At 40.1% G+C, this 17,886-nt stretch overlaps 1 protein-coding gene across 5 annotated transcripts in view; it reads left to right on the top strand.

Moving 5' to 3' along the window:
• The window catches only part of ARHGAP6 (Rho GTPase activating protein 6), a 348,770-nt gene that overhangs the window by 314,826 nt on the left and 16,058 nt on the right, over positions 1 to 17,886 (top strand). For all 5 annotated transcript variants that reach the window (XM_061627098.1, XM_061627099.1, XM_061627101.1 and 2 more), the window contains 3 exons: positions 6,693 to 6,949; positions 11,567 to 11,762; positions 14,349 to 14,404. In XM_061627098.1, coding sequence (XP_061483082.1) covers positions 6,693 to 6,949; positions 11,567 to 11,762; positions 14,349 to 14,404 — 509 coding nt within the window. The remainder of the gene's footprint in view (positions 1 to 6,692; positions 6,950 to 11,566; positions 11,763 to 14,348; positions 14,405 to 17,886) is intronic.

Genomic DNA, 17,886 nt, shown 5'->3' with positions numbered 1-17,886 from the left:
TTCTGGCTCACATAATCATTTGTTTCCACAGAATGAATGAATGGTGAGCCAGGAGCCTCTCTTTCTCCTAGGAGTTCTTGACTTTTGTTGCTATGACAAGCTTTTGGACTATGTGAAAAATTTAGAAATGAAAGGGAAACCTAACTCAGGATCAGTGGTTATATCAAGTTAAGATCATATAATAAGTTGGCGTAGATGCTTACAGGTGTTAAAAAGTGGCTACTGCTTTACGAAAGGTTGTCATATGAAAAGTGGCTTTAACTATTAATGAAGGCAAAATGAATAGCATTCACTCCCAACTTCACAACTGTTTGTTCTTTCTTTCTTTCTTGACTGATTGATTGATTGATTGTTTGATTGATTGATTGATTGATTTATATCCCGCCCTTCCTCCCAGCAGGAGCCCAGGGCCCAGGGTGGCAAACAAAACCACTACAAACACTTTAAAATATCATAAATATCATAAAAAATATCATAAAAACAGACTATACATTAAAACAAAACAACTTTAAAAACATTTTTTAAAAGCTTTGAAGACATCTTTTAAATTTTTTTTTAAAAAGGTTAAAAAACATACTGGTTTTTTAAAAAAATGTTTAAAAACATATTAAAAAGCAATTCCAACACAGAAGCAAACTGGGATAAGGTCTCAACTTACAATGCTTGTTGAAAGAGGAAGGTCTTCATTAGGCACCAAAAAGATAACAGAGATGGTGCCTGTCTAATCTTTAAGGGTAGGGAGTTCCACAAGGTTGGTGCTGCCACACGTAAGGTCTGTCTCCTATTTTGTGGAGAACGGACCTCCTGATAAGATGGTATCTGCAGGAGGCCCTTACCTGCAGAGCGCAGTAATCAACTGGGTATATAAGGGATAAGACTGTCTTTCAGGTATCCTGAAAGTTATACCTTTGTTGTGAAATTGGTGTGGTAGTCTCCTGTAATAACGGCCAACATCTGAACATACAGATTTGTGGGTGTGTCTGCTTTTTCCATCTGAACCACTTCATCAGTGTGAGCAAGTCACAAATCTTTGGAAAACTGAGAATGGAATACTATAGGGTTTGTTTGAGGAATCTGTGAATATTCATCTGATAAAAAGCTGCCTCTCATGCCCATTTATATTCCTGTTAGGAACGACCTGGGCAGAACAAATTCATTACTGTTTGAAAAAGAAAGCTTCAGTCTCTTTGTGATATGACCAAACAACATGTTCATCCCATCTCTCTTCTCACAGCTATTTGCACAACTCCATCCTGTGTCAGTATGCTTTCCCATCATTTGATGTATTGTTAGTACTCGCTAATACTTCAGGATGGAATGGAGACGTCTGGTGCTTCCATTACCTTACAGCCATGTAACATACATGTTTGCTTCCTTTTGTCAGTGAAATAGTTTCATTAGCTAAATAAATGTGGGCATCTTTAAAGGTCATTGCAAACAATATAAGAATATGGGTGTTGCAAGGCATTAATACTAGCCTTGTTTTGACATTTTTGCAAGTGTCTGCTCTAATTACAAAGGGAAACAGTTCTAAAACCTAAACTACCTTTTCATTTATTGTTTTGCATGACTCAGTTTAGGAAGACAAACAAATCTCACCAGTTGTAGAAATAACTAAATAAAATCTAGTTTAAGGCTGTATACACACCATACATTTAAAGCACATGACTTCTCCCAAAGAATAATAGGAACTGTACTTTGTTAAGGATGCTAGAAATTGTAGCTCTGTGAGGAGTAAACTACAGTTCCCAGGATTCTTTTGGGGAAGCAGTATGTATGGTGTATACACAAATGTATGGTGTGTATTGTTGTGGAAAAAAAACAAGGAGTCTGACCATATTAGTATAGAATGTCATGGCTTTATTTAAAACCCATTCACACACACAATTGCTAGCAATGAGAGAGCAATCCCCCAGCATCAAGAATGGAAAAGCTGTCTCTGACCTCCATGAGCATGAGGCCTAGTATTTATTACAAAATTACAAGCTAAGATCATTAATTATGTAAAAGAGCAAACAAAGTGATGGGTGGTGCGTCATGAAGACACGTTGCAAGGAATTTTCCAGAGTTTGACAAGTTATTTTGACATACCAGGTCCAGGTGTGTTTCTCGGTTATCTCAGAATCTTCCCCAACTGGCCGACCACAAATGGTCTTTATTCTATTGCTAGTGCTTAGCTACTTTCATAAGTAGTCAGTGTCTGTACAGCTGTCTTCTCAGAAATAACTTTATGTCAGCCCAAGGAGGTATGAGAGAGCAAAATGGATGTTAAGGACAAAATGAACTCCAGTTGTTAAACTCCTCTACAGTAGGCAGCTTAAGACTGGGCCAGCTACAGCGACTGAGTTTTTAGCAGCTTCAGTTGTGTCATTGTCACCTCCCCCTCACTATATTTCACACACATTGTGCTACATTTCGTCTTTTCCCCATTTGTAGCTGAGCAGAGGTTTCAGTATTTGTAGCCTGGGGAGGAAAAAGTCCCCTTTTTTATATATGAATAAGTGGCTGTCAGGATGTCCAGTGAGTTCACAGATAAGTCCCAGTTCCTTTGAAATAAATTTGTAGTCTCTTGACAGTCTCAGTGGAAATTGACTTGATGTCCCCTGGAGAAACTGATTTTTAATTTTACCATTCTCTCTTTGACTATATGTGCTCAAATCAGAGACAGTTCTAGAAAAGATTGTTCCTAAAATATTTTATCATTGAGATGGTTGTAAGCACTACCCATACTCCCTGAAAAAATGACACAGTAGAGTATTAGCCTTGACCTCTTTTCAATACATAGTAAAATAGTGAGGAATCACAGGTAGTATACCAACATCTTAATTTTTTTAAGATTGAAGACAGAGGAGTCTTACTGCATTATAATGATTTTTTCTGTTTTGAAAGGACAATGTGGATATATCCCTTGATCCTCATTCCAGAAACTGAATTTACCAATTTGGCTATGTAATTTCTATGAATCCTAGGAACTGCTGTTTTACTGTACCTGGTGGAGTGCTGGAGTTCATTTCATTGCGGTTGTTGTTTTTCAGGAAAAGATGTACTGCTGTGAATAATATTTGATTTTTCATTAATTATAGCTAGAAAACAGATATATTCTTCTTCCATGTTTACTTTCTACCCATTCTGTGTTAATATAAAGTAATACTTACTGTTTATGTTTGAATTGTTCCAACAATAATTTTCTCTGGTGACGTTATTATGCAGTTGTCTATGCAAAGAAGAGAGGAACTCTCATGGTGAATATAAAACAGCATGCTCTTTATTTCTAAGAAATATGTTTTTCTTTGTTCTATATTTTGCTGCTTTTACAATTTTATATAACTTTCTATTATGTTTTATAAAACTAAACTTTATCAATAGCCAAAAGAAACCCAAACCACAATCTAAATATTTACATTCACATTTTGCATTGCATTGAGCAGGACACTTGTGGGTTTTGTTTTTGTTTTTTAAAAACAAAACAAAACACAAGGGTGTTAAAATTTGGTGGGCCATGAGGATAAATAATTGTGTTCAAGTTGCTTGCTGTGAACTCTGAAATCCATACCTCATTAACAGTAGTGGCAGTTTTGCTGTTAACATTAACCCATGATTCTACATAGCCGTCATTTTTCCATACATAACACCTGAAACTTACCCTCAAAGTGCCTTGCAAACAATTCACAATGGGCCTCCAAAGGGTCTAAAGCTCCATTTCCTGGAGTTGATGTCAACAGACCCCTGACAATACAGAAAAGCTCCACTGGACGGCTACCTGAGGATGCGATGGAGGCAGAGAAATGGGCTCTCTTCACCGCCCTCACCGCCACACAGTAGGCACGGTTATGATGCTTTACTCGTGCCGGATCAGCCTCACAGCACATCTTTCTCCACTTGCGCTCTAGCCGTCATCCAGCCTGTTTCATTGCCCTTAGCTCACTGGTGTACCAAGGTGCAAGCCGGGCTCCACAATGCTGGAGAGGGCGCTTGGGGGCAACCTTGTCGAGAGCCCGATGTGCCTCGCTGTTCCAACTCATGACAAGGGCTTCAACAAGGTCACCTGCTCTATCTACTGGGAACTCCCCCAGGGCATTCAGGAATCCAGTGGATTCCATTAGTCTCCGGGGGCGGACTATCTTAATCTGTCCACCCCTCCTGCAGGGAAGGATCAGAGCCATAAGTCTAAACTTCACCAGGAAGTGATCTGACCATGACAATGGGGTGACATCCACCCCCCCATCTCCAGACCACCCCTTCCTTCATCTGGAGCAAAAAACGAGGGTGTGCCCTGCCCTATGTGTTGGGCCAATAACAACTTGAGACAGCCCCATGGTCATCATGGAGGCCATGAAGTCCCAAGCCAGAACACTAGAGGCAGCCTCTGCATGGACATTGAAATCACCCAGCACTATCGTTCTGGGCTGCTCCAATGCCACAGCTGAGACAACCTCCACCAGCTCAGTCAGAGAAGGTGCTGGGCAGCAGGGTGGACGGTACACCAGCAGCAACCCTAGTTTGCTCTCTCCTCGGCTCAACACCAGGTGCAGGCCCTCACAGCCAGCTCCAAGACAGAGTGGTTTCCTGGTGACAGAGGTGGAAGTTCTGTAGACCACAACAACTACTGTGCTGCACTGAGTATCCAGGTGGGCAAAGTTGGGTTAGATCAACTCCTCCCAGCTCACCCACCCAGGTCTCGGTAATACACACCAAATCGGCACCTTCATCCACAATCAAGTCATGTATGAGAGTAGTCTTATTATGTACCGATTTGGCATTAAACAACAACACACACAGGCCAGTGGGCACAGCAGCAGATGAGCAACAAGGAACCAATCCATGAGAGGAGTGGCAGCAAGGAACAAGTAGCCTTACCTTCGCCTTCTATGGTAATTCCCCACATCCCCATGGCTATACTTCCCTCTGCCCGTAATCACTGAAATTGGGGTGGCATCACCCATGTTCTTCCATACTAAGATTCCTCCTAAACACCTAATATGGGCCCAACACGAGCCCACCAACAAAGCCTGCCAGAGAGAATTATCCCAGTAGGCCTCTGTGAGGATTGGGAACAGTCATACCCATTCAAACCTTTTCACACAGAGCCCATCTACTCCCCCTCCTGTCTCACACCCAGGGAGGGCCAGCTTTCTGCCAGTTACAGACTCTCACTCTGAAGGCATCTGGCGACTTTCTCCTATCGTTCAGTTCACTGCACAGGCTGCCACCCTGTGCAGAAACCACACATGTGCCACACATCCTCCCAGGCAACTGCTTCTGAGACCTTGGGAATGCTTAACAGTTTTAAAATGATAGCTCTGTGCCTCATACAATAAAACCTATTACCTGGGATTCATGGAATCCACTGTGTCGTGGGTGACAACTAAGGGACCAAAGTTATGTTTTTTGGCAAACGCCCAGCTAAACACAAATGGTTTCTAGATGGTCATCTACTAGAACAGGCCTACATATTTAATTATCTGGGGATCTGTTTTGCATATAATGGTTCATGGAATAATCACTGGCAGGCCAATAAGTTAAAAGCTCAAAGCTCAATACAGTCTGTGTTGAAATTTGCAAAAGTCATGGGAGGGAGCCCTGTTATACCAGCCTTAAGAGTTTTTACTGCCAAGGTCACCCCACAGATGGTATACGGGACAGAACTTGGGGTATTCCTGAACCAGACCAACTGGAATCTGTCCAAAACAGTTTTATACGTATTGTATTGGGTCTTCCATCAGGAACGCCTGCAGCCTATCTTCGAGCAGAAGTGGGCGCAATGCCAATTTTATTTTTTTATTCTTAGGGCCATTTTTATTACCTTTTAAAACTGAACTACTCTTCAAATGAACTGGTCAAATTGTGTATAACAGAGCAGCTACATTTACCTATTCAAAATACTTGGCTAGCTAACGGCAAATTATTGCTACAGAAATATGGCCTTAATCTATAGAGTCACTTATTGCTGCAGGAATCCTGTCCAGCCGATGTAATATCAAAAGGCATCTCCAAGATTTCTTTGCAAAGAACCATATGGATGCTATTAGTTCATCTAGATTCTCCATTACCTTTCCCCTTATTAAAGAGCATCATGAGGAAGAGAAATAACTGTCTGAATTAAATCCACCTTTTCTCCGCAAGGCATTTACTGCATTGCGCTGTCAGACAATGAAAACCAACTTCCTTGAAGGAAGATACAAGAGAATTCTTAGAGATCAGCGCATCTGTATTTGCAGTAGTCATAAGGTAGAGGATACCATCCACTATATGTTACATTGTAAACTGTACGAGACATTAAGGAAGAAATACTTAGAGAAATTTCTAGTGGCAATTTCCTCCTCCTCTAGTGATATAGAGAAGATCAAATATTTGTTGACCAGCCCAGATAGATCTGTAATGGTCAGCACGGCCAAATTTGCCGTGAAAGCTGCTCAGATTAGACAAACTTGTCTCACGATCTGAGTTTTACTTTTAAATGTTGCTACAATGTTATAATTTTTATAACTTTGGTTACAGTTTTAGATACCACTGTTAAAGTTTTTAGATACTGCCTCTGTATATTAGTATTTTATCTGGCTAAAACCTTATTTGGTTGCCTGTAATAAAATGATGACAACTAAGGGTTGTAGAATATAAAAATGGTCTTCTTCATGAGGTTGCTTATCTTAGCACTTGACATCTAAAAGAAATTTTTAATTTTTGTTTTCCAGAATTCATACCGCAGGCTTTTGGAATGCCTTTATCACAAGTAATTGCTAATGATCGGGCCTACAAATTGAAACAGGATACTCAGAGGGAAGAGCAGAGGGATGTTTCAGAATTTGTAGCCTCCCTTTTACCATTTGGGAGTAAAAGACAGAACAAAGAACTCTCAAGCAGTAACTCATCTCTGAGCTCCACCTCGGAAACACCAAATGAATCTACTTCACCTAACACACCAGAGCCAGCTCCAAGGGCAAGGAGGAGAGTAAGTTTCCTATTAACTTTTTTGCGTGTACTGCAGGCTTTCAGGGACTTTCACACACACAGCATTTCTTACAGAAGTTTAAATCTCAGAGCTGGTTTTCCACGGTTAAATTAAAGTCAGCCCTGATTGAAATGATAGAAGTTGCAATTTTAATGGTCATCTCTCTTTCCCAGCTGTTCGTGGGAGAGAACGAGATGGACACAAGTCTCTTGCCAACACCTCAGGGGACAAAATTCTTTGGAAACTTCCCTTTTCCCCAGTCAGATTCTGGTTAGTCTTTTTCAAATTACTAAAGAATCCACTAAAAAAAAACAACTGTTTGTAGTAGAAGGGCTACACACTTAAGAGACTAATATTCATCCAATTACTCATTTCATCCTCAGAATATAGTAAAAAAATCTCATGTAATTAGTCTTCTAGTTATGTTCTGTGTTTAAAAATTAGCATCTGAATAGTTTAAATAGTTTTTTCTTGACTGTTAAAAAATGAAGCTATGGATGTTCATAAAAGTAGCTAGATTAAAAACTTTTAAAATCCACAATCAGGCAATTGTATTAGGACCAACCAAAAGGTTACAAAATAGTGAGAAAGTTTTCTCACTAAGTATTAATGTATGAATTAAAATTGCATTAATAATATACTATGAATAATCAAAATGTAATATTTACAAGCAATATGATTATGATCTACATAGTGTAATATTTTGGGTTTATTTTGTTGGTTATGTTTATATTTTATTTTAAAAATAAAATGTATTTAAAAAAAGAAAGCTTTTGAGATCTCTAGACTGGCTTAGTGTTGAAACTACAGCTTTAATTTAGACATATTGCTGACTGAATTTTTAGGAGGTTTTGTTATGATTCTATATGGCTTCCTTTAGATGTAGCAGAAAACATTACAGGTGAAGAATCTGACCACTGGAGATGTTTATTTTTGTTTTAAGCTGATGCATATTTTCCAGTGTAAGTCAGAAGTATGTCCTTCAGCTTTACACAAGATGACTGAGAAAAGGACTGTTCCTTCCTGCACAGTCCAGGATAGGCAGTTTGTGCTTTGCAGTATTTGTGGGTCTTCCCCCCCCCTCCCAAATGGAAAACTGAAGCTTAGGATTCTTTCTTCCCTATAGTTTCTGTTAGGGCATTATCTGCCATTTGTTACTGAGAAAAGGAGATGCAAACAATTGGAGTGTATTACACTGATTCTCCACGCCTCATTTAAATAGCTCAGGACCAGGTTCCTTGAAGGACTTAAGATCAGTTGCAGAGACACTGCTCATGGGCCTTGTGGTAAGGTCTGTCTGATTTTTACATTACCTTTGAAAATATACATGACATTATAAGAAGCATGATTTTATATTTTAATATCAAATTTATTGGTAACAAGCTAATTTTTTTTAGCAAGGATGTGAGCATTAAGCGCTTGAAATCGCTGCTGTTGCTGGGTTGCTTAGTTGAAGAGTATTTACGGAATTCTTTCTCTTGAAAAAAATTCTTATGAGATGTAATAAAATAAATAAATAATAATGATAATGTCTACCTAAAATCCTTTTGGATCCTGAGAATTTTTGGGCTTTAGGAACCATGTTGTCCCTATAGTAGTCTTCAAGATAAGAAGTTATGGTTTTCTCCATTCCTTTTTTAGGTAGTTTGACAGCTGCTTATAGTTTGCACCCAGCATAGCTTTCTAAGTACAAATAGACGTACATTGCATCATTTATCATTGGTGCATGCATGTGAATTGCTTTGTTCCATGAGTGATCCTATGGGCCAAGAAGAACATTGACAGACAAAAGAAAGTACTTCTTCATGCAGTGCATAGTTAAACTACAGAATTCACTCCCATGAGAGGCAGTGATGGCCACCAACTTGGATGGCTTTAAAAGAGGATTAGACAAATAAATGGAGAATAAGGCTATAAGTGGCTACTAGCCATGATGGCTTTGCTGTGCTTCCACGTTTGGAGGCAGGATGCTTCTGAATAGCAATTGCTGGAAACCACAGGAGGGGAGAGTGCTCTTGCACACAGTTCCTGCTTGCGGGCTCCCCATAGGTATCTGGTTGCCCACTGTGAGAAGAGGATGCTGGAGTAGATGGACTATTGATCTGATCGAACATGCTCTTCTTAACTGACCTGGTGTTACTGTCTCCTTGGGGAAAGCCAGCTAGCATGTGCCATATGGTAGCATATAGCCTCAATCTCATTGTGCAGACTATTCCTATAAGACTGGTTGTGCCCAGGAATAGCAAATGTTTCTGTTTAGATGCCCATCAAATAAAACAGTTGGGGTTTCCCTTTTTAAAAATGGATATTGTGTTTTATTAGTGTAGAAGTGTAGTCTCTGTTCTGCAACGTATGCATAATTCCAGCTGAGCACTTGTTAATGCTGAAACTAATTTGTTCCAAAATATTATCCACATTTACAAGTTTTTTGTCTGTTTAGCAGATACTTGATACTCAGCCACAATATCTGACAGTGCCTGATAGGTAACTTAAAATGAAATGTAGGTATTTTAAATATTAATCATTCATTGAACCAATCAAAACTATGGCTCTGTAACTGGTCTTTATGCATGTAGGCCACAAGTTGTGTCCTCACCACATCAAAGGTTCTCCTGATTTTAGACCCTTTCCCTCTTTTGACATGAATGACTGTGACAGGAATACTGTGAAAGGTTTGAAGACATGATAATCAACTGTTTTGCCAGTTCTGTACTTCAAGCCACTGGAGAAAGAGAGAGAAATTTGGTGTAATTTGATGGCAGCGGTGGATGCTCAAGTTAGGTTTACAGGGTTATAATTATGAGCAAGTACTGCAGAGAGCTCCATTTATTAGAGATAAAGAAGAATTATTAATACGGTCTAAACCCAATGAATTTTCAAATTCTGCAGCTCAGAGTTTCCTATCAAAATTCTGATGTTCTAAAATGCCTTGGTTTAAAATACTAAGAGGAACACTGAAAAATATAAGTTATGCTGTGTGTAAATTCACTTGCAGGATGCATTTCTAAGTATCTTTGAGAATTTAAGGTGTTGGACTACGACCTGGGAGACCAGGGTTTGAATCCCCACATAGCCATGAAGCTCACTAGGTGACCTTGGGCCAGTCACTGCCTCTCAGCCTCATGAAAACCCTATTCATAGGGTCGCCATAAGTCGGAATCGACTTGAAGGCAGTACATCTACATTTACAAAGCTTCATTTTATTTAACCTGCTTTCCTGTGTTACTTCTGTCATTTCTCTGGCTGCTATGAAATATAGGCCAGGTTATAAAGAAAATGTGGGCATGTCTAAGCATAGACAAAAATGTAAAGGGAGCATGTGTGTGTGCATGTATACACCTTCACAGACTAAATAAAAGCAGAATTTAGGCCAGTCTGGATGATGCGGACCCTAAGTGTTCCACTGGCCTCAGAAGCCTGGAGAATGATGGCCTCTGGCAGCCTCTAAATTGTGGAACTCCCTCCCCAGAGAGGTGCATCTGGCAACTTCACTATATGATTTTCAGTAAATGCTGAAGACACACCTATTTACCCTAGCCTCTGATACCTGATATGTATATTTTTAGGAACCACCCTATTTTTGTAATGTCTGTGATTATAAGTTGTTTAAAATTGTTTTAAGAATTATTTTAAACTTTTGTATCCCACCTGGAACCTCAGGGTGAAGGGCAGACAATAAATTAAAATAGCAATAACAATAAATTATGAAAAGTGTGCTAAAACTCCTGATTCTTTATAAAATGAAAATTACTTTTAGACCTCTGTTGCCTCTACTAGATATTCAGCTATGATGATCTCTGGTGCTTCAGGATGGGATGGAAAACTACTAATTTTAAGTGTTTAAGTCTCTTTGACCCCAAGTGGACATAACTGAAGCACTAGGTTGAAATATCAACCCTGAAAATTAATTTTCAGACATGAATTTGGGTAATTCTTAGAATGGAAAAAATATGCCGTTTTAGGAAGAATAAAGACCTTTTATTTGTCTGTTATGTTGTTATATGCCTTCAAGTCGATTCCGACTTAGGGCAACCTGTGAATCCTTTTTTGTTGTTGTATTCATAGGGTTTTCATGGTAAGCTGTATTCAGAGGAGGTTTACCATTGCCTCCCTCTGAGGCTAGTCCTCTCCAGCTGGCTAGGGCCTGCTCAGCTTGCCACAGCTGCACAAGCCAGCCCCTTCCTTGTCCGCCACTGCCAGCTGGGGGGCAACTGGGCTCCTTGGGACTATGCAGCTTGCCCACGGCTGCACAGGTGGCAGGGCACGTAACCCCCAAGCCACTCACTGTGGGGTGATCTTTAGGTGGCCCTTGACACCCAGGAGACAGGAGAGGGGATTTGAACTCACAGACTCTGGACTCCCAGCCAGGCTCTCCTCCCCACTGTGCTATACCAGCTGTCTTTATTTGTCTAGTAATGAGAATATTTTACTATTTTTGCATGATTTTTTTAAAATTAGAAGTTTATATCACTCTTATCCTGATTGTCCTTTCTATTATTTTCTGTTTATGTAAGAATGTGTACATTTTTATTTATGGCCAGCTCTGCTAAAAGCAGAGTATGAATGGAACTCTCTCTCACCGTCAGTACCAATTGTATGCCTTTGTATATGTTACAGGGTGCAATGTCTGTGGACTCTATTACCGATCTTGATGACAGTCAATCTCGATTGCTAGAAGCCCTACAGCTGTCATTGCCTGCTGAAGCACAGAGCAAGAAAAAAAAGTCCAGAGACAAGAAACTAAGCCTCAATCCTATTTACAGGCAGGTTCCTCGACTTGTAGACAGCTGCTGTCAGCATTTAGAAAAACATGGTAAGTGTGTTTCAATCTGGAAATGAAAAACAGATGAGGTACTTTTGTATCATCGTCAACAAATTTATTATACTAGCCATTGGCCATGACAACTTTTAAAATAAAACTTCAATATGAAGTTTCCAGTACATAAAGTAACAATGAAATAAAGATAAATAATAAGGTAAAAGTTAAAATACACTGTAATTATATTAAAAGCTTTTACCCAATACAATGAAAAAAATAGAACTAACTGAAAAAAACTCTTAAAGCTCTCAGACATCCACTCTACAATAGCTACACTGGTTCTTTCCACTCCAAAGTTTCCTTGCATACAATGCTGTTCTCTATGTCACAGACAGGTAAATAACTTCTAACAAAAAACAGATAATTTGTTATTTTATTTATTATTTATTTGTTTCATTTTTAGACCGCCCATAGCTAGTAGCTCTCTGGGCGGTGTACAAAACAGATTAAAAATACAATATTATAATAAAATCAATCACATATATCAACAACAATATTAAAATAAAGCGTAGACATAAACATTAACATTAAAAACATTTAAAAGCCTGGGAGTACAGCCAGGTCTTAACCTGGCGCCTAAAAGAAAGCACCGTAGGCGCCAGGCGTATCTCTTCAGGTAAGCTGTTCCACAATTCGGGGGCCACTACAGAAAAGGCCCTAGATCTGGTAACAATCCTCCGGGCATCCTGGTGAGATGGTACCCGGAGGAGGGCCTTAGATACTGAACGAAGTGAACGGGTAGGTTCATAGCGGGAGAGGCGTTCCACAAGGTACTGTGGTCCCACACCGTGTAAGGCTTTATAGGTCAAAACCAGCACCTTGAATCTGGCTCGGAAACAAATAGGTAGCCAGTGCAAACGGGCCAGGACAGGTGTTATATGCGCAGACCGATTGGTCCTCGTCAATAGCCTGGCTGCCGCGTTTTGCACCAGCTGAAGTTTCCGAACTGTCTTCAAGGGCAGCCCTACGTAGAGTGCATTACAGTAATCCAGTCTAGAAGTTACCAGGGCGTGAACAACTGATAAGAACTGGTTGATAAACCAGACAAAATGTTTCTCAAGAATTTTTCCCTTAGACTGTTGTATAGGGGACATTTCAATACATAATGGATTACATTCTCCACTAGTTCCAAATTACAGATACAAAGTTTTTGGGAGACAGGTATCTATTGTCTAACATGGCACGCATAAACTGTAGGCATAATTCTAGAAAAGCCCTTTGTAGGGGGAAACCCTCAGTTCTTCTAGATAGCTAGATCACTGATGGCCCTTCTTAGAGAGATAATACCATTAGAAGAATTTAGACTTGTAACAACCTCATATCTTCTCGAGCTTGGTCTTCATATAGCCTGTCCCTTAGTTGTGGTTTTTTTAAAATCTTTTTTATCCCAAAATGCTTTGGGTAGATTATACAACTGTGACAGACAGGGGATAATGGCTTTGATTTCTCATGCAACCTGAAAAAAGTAAGCTTGTTCTACCATCTATTCCTCTGACATTGTGAGCGTACATTTATGAAATTTCAATAGTATCGAGGGCCAGCTCACCTTGGCTTGAAGGACAGGAACTGGGATCCCCAGGGACGGGGCATTCTAGCATCCTCTGTAGGAATGTATTCTGTCTTGTTTCAAATTTAATGTACATTTCATTTTAGGTAACTTGTAGACATAGCTTTTATGGATAACTTGTGTGGATGCAGAGCTAGCTTGTAGATATTGTGACTTTTACCCCCTGAAATGCAGTCACAGGGCTGCAAACTTGTTCGGAACTGCAGCTGTTACATAAGACTTTTCCCCAGACAATTATTCCCATTGTAAATCAGCCCCTTCCTCCTCAGGTACTTTCCCACTTACGGATGGAAAAGATTTTCCCCATAGTTACATTCTAGATTGCAGGTGAATGTAATCAATAGACTGATCATGCATCTCGTGATATTGCGCCTAATTTGGTTCTGTCCTGCTGTAAACTTTTGGAGGGCCATAGGATAAATTGATGAAGTATCTGTCCTTTGTTACTGGAAGATATTAAAATCCTGCTCAAATGGACATTCATTGATTATGGGATACAAGATGTTTGCACCCACATTCACTGTTTCTAACATCCTTCTGTTCCCAGGGAGAAAGCAACACATGAGCCTGGCTATATTAGTTTCATCCATACGCAGAATCTTCTTCTGTGCCCTTTTCAATCCAGGAGGCACCTTAACTTTTATGCCCACATCAGGGAGTTAAGGCTCAGGCCTTTTTATACAATTGAGGCATGCAGATTATGGCCAAGATTCATCTTAGACTTCCCTCTAGTGTCAGTCTTGAACAGTTACCACCGAGTTGCTGAAAAACCATCATGAATGCATAACAGCAAGCTTCACTGAGAGAAGTGTTAACTGCCTTTTTTCTGAATTGAAGTTTGAGTTTTAGGGCTTGAGGGTGAGCAGGGAGGAAAGATGACAGCATATGTGTTACAGTTATGCACAGGATGTTTAATGCAGAATCTAGATAGGTGCAAATATTTTGCTGTAATAATGTGTGTGTGTTCCATCAGAGCTTTAAATAGTAAAATAAGTGATTTGCTGTATTTTCAGGTCTCCAAACAGTGGGAATATTCCGAGTTGGTAGCTCAAAAAAGAGAGTAAGACAGGTGAGCACTCAGGAACATCACAGTTTTGATTTGTTTTGTTGCAGTTTCTTTATTGATTTACTGAGACTATTTGTTGCCGATAACTCACTGTAAAATAATTTACAGTGTTTTGTCCCTGATTTTAAAAAAAGTCTGGGAGAATAGTAATGCCTTTATAACTTTTCTTACCATTTTTTAGTTTAATTGCCACTTTTATAAAAAGTTATATATTCTAGAACTGAGCTGTGGTCATCAGCTATATTCATTGTTTCATCCTGCCTTTCTAGTTATTTATGTAGTAAAAATTGGTGTTACTTTCTTCAGTATTTCAGGTATCCTGGTCCACTGAGAAGGCCCTCTCCCTTGTTGCCAGAGTCCCAGCTTCCCTCCTAGTAGGCATCCGGAGGAGGGCCTTGGATGTTGAGCGTAGTGTATGGGTGGGTTTGTGTTGGGAGAGGTGTTCCATGAGGTATGGTCCCAAGCCGTGTGGCTTTATAGGTTAAAACTGTTGTGGATTCAGATTTTCATAATTCGAAACAAAGATTCAAACTACCAGGAACAAGTCACAGCAAGCTCCCAGGTCATGTCCTCAGTGTACAAGCCAAGGAGAAAGAGAACATACACTTTCAGGTTTCATCACCCATAGTTTTCCGTTATAAACTAGTTAATCCTGGATATGATCATCTGAACCAAGCCAAATTGTAACATTGCTCGTTTTGGACAAAGTGCAGATCATGAAATGGAGCATAGCGAGTAGTAAGAGTGTAGCAGATTTTCTCTCAAGCAAGATGAGAGTCATAGCAGGATCTAGAAGCAGGTTGCAGTGTAAATCAGGAGGTCAGGCCCTTCCTATACTCAAAGTTGCAATCTAAGATGAGCTAAATATCAAATTCAAGGGATTCAAACCTGGTCTGGAGCAGGCAAGCAAATGAAAAGGGCTGATGCAAGGGAGTCCACAGAAGCAAGGAATGAGAGAGTCACAAATGAAGAGCAAACTTGTGATTCGACATAAATTGGATTGAAATACTTTTGTTTTATTTCATCAATCTGTACACTGATTTTCGAGAAAAATTCTTCCCAAAATAGTTTACAAACCACATCAAGCACACACTAAAAAACAATTTATAACCACAAAACTCTGTCCAAACATTTGTCAACAAATATAGAAAACAAAACAATGGCCCACAGACTGGAAGCTTTCAATATACATCCCAATTCCAAAGAAAGGGGATCCCAGGGAATGCAGTAATTCTCGAACTATAGCCTTACTATCCCATGCAAGTAAAGTAATGCTCAAGATTCTACAACAAAGGCTCTTACCGTAAATGAAGTGAGAAATGTCAGACGTCCAAGCTGGATTTAGAAGGGGAAGAGGCACCAGAGATCATGTCACAAACATACGTTGGATAATGGAATGGACCAAGGAATTTCAGAAGGAAATCACCCTGTGCTATATAGATTACAGCAAAGCCTTTGACTGTGTAGATCATGAAAAACTATGGTATGCTTTAAAAGAAATGTGGGTGCCACAGCATCTGATTGTCCTCATGAGCAACCTATACTCTGCACAAGAGGCTGTAAGGACAGAATGTAGAGAAACCGATTGGTTCTCAGTCGGAAAGCGTGTAAAACAGGGGTGTATTTTATCACCCTGTTTGTTTAATCTATATGCAGAACATATACAGAAAGCGGGATTGGACGAAGATGAAGGAGGTGTGAAAATTGGAGGGAGAAATATCAATAAGATATGCAGACGATACCATACTACTAGCAGAAACCAGTAAAGATTGGAAATGAATGCTGATGAAAGTTAAAGAGGAAAGCACAAAAGCAGGACTACAGCTGAATATCAAGAAGACTAAAGTAATGACAACAGAAGATTTATGTAACTTTAAAATTGACAATGAGGACATAGAACTTGTCAAGGATTATCAATACCTTGGCACAGTCATTAACCAACGTGGAAACAATAGTCAAGAAATTAGAAGAAGGCTAGGACTGGGGAGGGCAGCTATAAGAGAACTAGAAAAGGTCCTCAAATGCAAAGATGTATCACTGAACACTAAAGTCAGGATCATTCAGACCATGGTATTCCCGATCTCTGTATATGGATGTGAAAGTTGGACAGTGAAAAAAGTGGATGAAAGAAAAATCAACTCATTTGAAATGTGGTGTTGGAAGAGAGCTTTGTGCATACCATGCACTGCGAAAAAGACAAATAACTGAGTGTTAGAACAAATTAAGCCAGAACTATCACTAGAAGCTAAAATGATGGAACTGAGGTTATCATACTTTGGACACATCATGAGAAGACAGAATTCACTAGAAAAGACAATAATGCTGGGGAAAACAGAAGGGAGTAGAAAAAGAGAAAGGCCAAACAAGAGATAGATTGATTCCATAAATGAAGCCACAGACCTGAACTTACAAGATCAGAACAGGGTGGTTAATAACAGATGCTCTTGGAGGTCACTTATTCATAGGCTTGCCATAAGTCAAAATTGACTTGAAGGCACATAACAACAAAACACAGAACACGGCAAAAATCTCAAAATGGATTCGAATTGGCCTTGGTTGCCCTGATGGATGACCTCTATCAGGAGATGGACAGGAGGAGTGCGATCCTGTTATTTTTCCTTGATCTCTCAGTGGCTTTTGATACCATTGATCGTGGTATCCCTCTGAGCCAACTTGGTGAGATGGGTATTGGAGGCACTGTTTTTCAGTGGTCCTGATCCTATCTCCTGGGTTGTTTTCAGAGAATAGCATTGGATGATTGTATTTCGGTTCCCTGGCAGTTGTGTTGTGGGTGTCAGAAGGTACTGTCTTGTTCCTGATGTTGTTTAACATCTATTGGAAATCCTTGGGAGCGGTTATCAGGAAATTTGGGGCAAGGTGTCAGCAGTACACTGATGATGCCCAGCTTTATTTCTCTGTAACACCTGAATCAGGAGAGGTTGTGTAAGACCTGGATCGTGTAAGCCCTGGACTGGTGCCTGGACTGAGTGGTGGGCTGGATGAGAGCCAAAAAACTGTATGTGAATCCTAGCAAGATGGAGGCACTGTGGATTGATGGTTCCTGAGTTCAGATAATTGGTCAGTTGCCTGCTTTGGATGGGTTCATACTCCCTTTAAAAGAGAAGATTCATAGTCTGGGGGTGCTCCTGGATCTATCTTTGTCACTAGAGGTCCACGTGACCTCAGTGGCTAGGAGTGCCTTTTACCAGCTTCGGCTGGTAAGACAACCGCGTCCATTTCTGGATTGGGATAGCCTGACCACTGTTGTCTGTGTACTGGTAACCTCCAGGCTGGATTACTGTAATGCGCTCTATGTGGAGCTGCCCGTGAGGTTTATCCGGAAGCTGCAGCTGGTGCAAAATGCAGTGGCGCAACTGCTCACTGGGCAAGGTATTGCCAACATGTTACCCTGCTGCTGAAAGTATCACACTGGCTGCCCATTAAGTACTGGGCCATGTTCAAGGTTCTGGTTGTACAAAGCCCTA

This window comes from Rhineura floridana, chromosome 5 (genome assembly GCF_030035675.1).
Source record: "Rhineura floridana isolate rRhiFlo1 chromosome 5, rRhiFlo1.hap2, whole genome shotgun sequence".
Lineage (NCBI taxonomy): Eukaryota > Metazoa > Chordata > Lepidosauria > Squamata > Rhineuridae > Rhineura > Rhineura floridana.
This window is presented reverse-complemented; position numbering and strand designations above follow the sequence as displayed.